Raw genomic sequence first — 3,969 nt, forward strand, 5'->3', positions numbered from 1 at the left:
GGCCCCGGGGAAGACCCAGGACACGCTGGAGGGACTATGTCTCTCAGCTAGCCTGGGAACGCCTCGGCATCCCCCCGGAGGAACTGGAGGAAGTGTCTGGAGAGAGGGAAGTCTGGGCATCTTTGCTTAGACTGCTGCCCCCGCGACCCGGTTCCGGATAAGTGGAGGAAAATGGATGGATGTATGGAACTACTAACCAATACAAACCTAACAAAATGTACTTATCCATGTTTTTTATGCTTTGTTGCCTGAGTCTCTAGACTTCTCGATGCCGTTCCAAGTAATTTTCTAAACATTTGTCATTTGATAACCTTTGTAGGTTCAGACAACAAGAGACAGTCTTTTAAAAATGTATAACTCCTGTCTAGAATGAACCGCACAACATATTGGTGAGATGTGATTTTGTTGAGATTTTCTTGCTGCTGATCCATGACCCACTTCAGTGTACCTTTTCTGACACTTATTCAGATTTTTGAACCGTTATGTGTGGATGCTTACACTTGCTGTTGTAGTGATGGGCAGGTATGGGAGCAAAATATTATTGTCATAAATATTTATATGCATGTTTTAGGTATACAGACTTGTATGGACTAGACATAACACATTTAGAAAAAATTATATTTGCCACAAGTAGATTCACATACAGTAAAGAGTCACTGTATCTTAGTTTATACACTATGAAGCACTAAATAAAACATATAGCCTATGATTGTGTTTATATTTTCTATCTGGCACCTGATTGAACAACTGGATCATCCATCAGCCTAGCATTACCTAGCAAAGCTCCACCTCCAATTCACCTGAAACAAACCAGGAAGCAGACAGTTGTCTTTCCACCAGGAAGCGACACACACTGAGAGACAGAGAACAACAATTCATTCAGACATGACCCACAACTTCCCCTGAGGGAGGAAAACTACAGCAGAAAATACTGGGAGTACGTGGACCTGCTGCTGATTGCACTGTGAGTTTAAAGGGGGAAAACCAGCTCAGAGGGAATGTAACTTTCAGGGAACATTCTAGAGGAGGGAGTGGAGCCACAGTCGACTCACTTCCTGTTTAGCATTCTGCCCCGTATGTTTTTAGCCTCACTAAGAGAAATGGCTTTCCGTTCTGAAGAGGATCTGTCTTGTCCAGTCTGTCAGGACATTTTTAAAGACCCTGTTGTTCTGACTTGCAGTCATAGCTTCTGTATAAACTGTCTGCAGAGGTGGTGGAGAGGGAAAACTATACAGGAGTGTCCAGTTTGTAAGAGGAGATCATCAAGAAGTGATCCACCATGTAATCTGGCTCTGAAGAACCTGTGTGAGACCTTCATCCTGGAGAGAGACCAGAGAGCTTCAGAAGGGTCTGAGGGTCTCTGCAGTCTGCACTCTGAGAAACTCAAACTCTTCTGTCTCAACCATCAGCAGCCAGTGTGTCTCATCTGCAGAGATTCAAAAACACACAACAACCACAGGTTCAGACCCCTCCACGAATTTGCACAAGAACACAGACAGGAGCTCCAGAAATCCCTGAAGCCCTTACAGGAGAAACTGACACTCTTTGAACAAGTTAAAGAAAACTGTGATCAAACAGCAGAACACATTAAGGTCCAGGCCCTAGACACAGAGAGGCTGATTAAGGAGCAGTTTGAGAAGCTTCACCAGTTTCTACAAAAGGAAGAGGAGGCCAGGATCAACGCTCTCATGGAGGAAGAGGAGCAGAAGAGTCAGATGATGAAGGAGAAGACTGAGGCTCTGAGCAGAGAGATAGCAGCTCTTTCAGACACAATCAGAGCCACAGAGGAGGAGCTGAGAGCTGAAGACGTCTCATTCCTGCAGAACTACAAGGCTGCAGTGAAAAGAGTCCAGCAGCGCCCCCTGCTGGACGATCCACAGCTGGTCTCAGGAGCTCTGATAGATGTGGCCAAACACCTGGGCAACCTGGCCTTCAACATCTGGAACAAGATGAAGAATATGGTTACCTACACTCCTGTGATTCTGGATCCAAACACTGCCAACCCAGAGTTCATCCTGTCTGAAGATCTGACCAGCGTGAGACATGGAGAGAGACAGAAGCTTCCTGAAAACCCAGAGAGGATCAACTATCACCGCTCTGTCCAAGGCTGGGAGGGCTTTAACTCAGGGACTCACAGCTGGGACATTGAGGTTGGAGACAATGCAACCTGGTTTGTTGGTGTGGCAACAGAGTCCGTCCAGAAGAAGGGACGCTTAAAATCTGGGTTCTGGCAAATTGAGTTCTACAATGGAAAATACAGCGCACGCTTGTCAGGAGATCCTGCCATTATTGTTCAGGTGAAGAAGAAACTCCAGAGGATCCGACTTCATCTGGACTGGAATAGAGGAAAACTGTCATTCTCTGATGTTGATACTAACACACTCATACACACCTTCACACACACTTTCTCCGACATGCTGTTTCCATGCATAGGTAGGCACTTTGAATGAACTCCCACTGAAGATATTACCAGGCAAAGTCTCTGTTACAAGAGAATAGCTCAGTCAGAGATGCCTATGAGGATAATATCCACAGATGGCGCATATTAGAAACTAACTGCATGCTTTGTGCTGTGACACTGAGAGGCAATAACATTTCAGATAAACAACATTTTTATGAAAATAGAAAGCTGCGTTTTCTTTTAACTTTACTATGATCTCCGCCTACTACTATAGAAAATATATAGGTAGTAGACAGTGAGTCTGTCAGGGCTTCTGTGCTGAAAACAGCTGCCTGATGCTGCTGGACTCCCATTTTAATTACCTAAATTTCCCTTGGGATCAATAAAGCTATCTATCTATTTATCTATCTATCCATCCATCCATCCATTCATCCCATACAATTGAAACCAAAGCAATAAGCTAAATCAGGGGTTTTCAACAAGTGGGTCGTGCCCCCTGGTGGTACATAAAGGCATTGCAGCTGGCTCCTGCTGTAGCATTCAGTAATGTAGTTTCTTTTTTATTGAAACAAAGTAACACATTAACAAAACAGGACCGAACATGGGAGACAAGACAACAGATACATGACATTACAAAAAGATATAGTGTTTTACAAGATTGTAGTGTGTGAGGGTGGTAAGTGTGGGTATTTCCAACTTATGCAGTTTATGAAATACAAGAAACAAAGAAGGAGGAGAATTTTTTTTTTTACAATAATAATAAGAAGAATTCTACTAATAAAAACAGCTTGTTTAGAGATTGGTGGGAATGTGTGTGGCCTCAGCCCCAGGTGTTTGGTTCAAGTTGAAATGTGTTAAAAATGGTTCCATGTGTCATAAAAAGCTGATAAGCTATTCTTGAGTGGATGCCATTTTCTCTAATGTGATGTATTCTATCAGAAGGTTGGTCCAGTGGTTTATGTGGAGTGATGTTTTTGATTTCCAGTTTGGAAAGATTGTTTTCTTGGCAATAGCTAGAGAAATGAGGAGTGGGTTTTTATATTTAAGTAGTTTTACTGTAGGAATTTTGTAAACACATTTTCTATGTATTACTTGACTGTTTGTGAATAATCAAATTTCTGCAAATATATAAAAAGTTGAAAAGCGAAGGTAACTCTCAGGATTATATGTTTTTGTTATTATAAAGACTCTGGTTCACTATAGCCAGGGGCTGGAGGGAGTCCGGTTTGGGGACCACAGGATCTCGTCTCTGCTTTTTGCAGACGACGTTGTCCTGTTGGCCCCATCAAACCAGGACCTCCAGCGTGCACTGGGGCGGTTTGCAGCTGAGTGTGAAGCGGCTGGGATGAGAATCAGCACCTCCAAATCCGAGGCCATGGTTCGGGAGATTGACAGGTGGATCGATGCAGCTTCTGCAGTAATGCGGTCGATGTACCGGTCCGTCGTGGTGAAGAAGGAGCTGAGCTGTAAGGCGAAGCTCTCGATTTACTGGTCAATCTACGTTCCGACTCTCACCTATGGTCATGAACTTTGGGTCATGACCGAAAGGGCAAGATCCCGGATACAGG

General features: G+C 43.8%; 1 protein-coding gene across 1 annotated transcript; it reads left to right on the forward strand.

The window, feature by feature from the left end:
• The first annotated feature begins 869 nt into the window (after nucleotides 1-869).
• Nucleotides 870-2,475, forward strand: LOC109966402 (nuclear factor 7, ovary-like). The gene has a single exon (XM_020611219.1). The coding sequence runs from the start codon at nucleotides 1,077-1,079 to the stop codon at nucleotides 2,448-2,450; it is 1,374 nt and encodes a 457-aa protein (XP_020466875.1). The 5' UTR covers nucleotides 870-1,076; the 3' UTR covers nucleotides 2,451-2,475.
• Nucleotides 2,476-3,969: the final 1,494 nt, after the last annotated feature.

This window comes from Monopterus albus, unplaced genomic scaffold, assembly GCF_001952655.1.
Source record: "Monopterus albus unplaced genomic scaffold, M_albus_1.0 scaffold110.1, whole genome shotgun sequence".
Taxonomy (NCBI): Eukaryota; Metazoa; Chordata; class Actinopteri; order Synbranchiformes; family Synbranchidae; genus Monopterus; species Monopterus albus.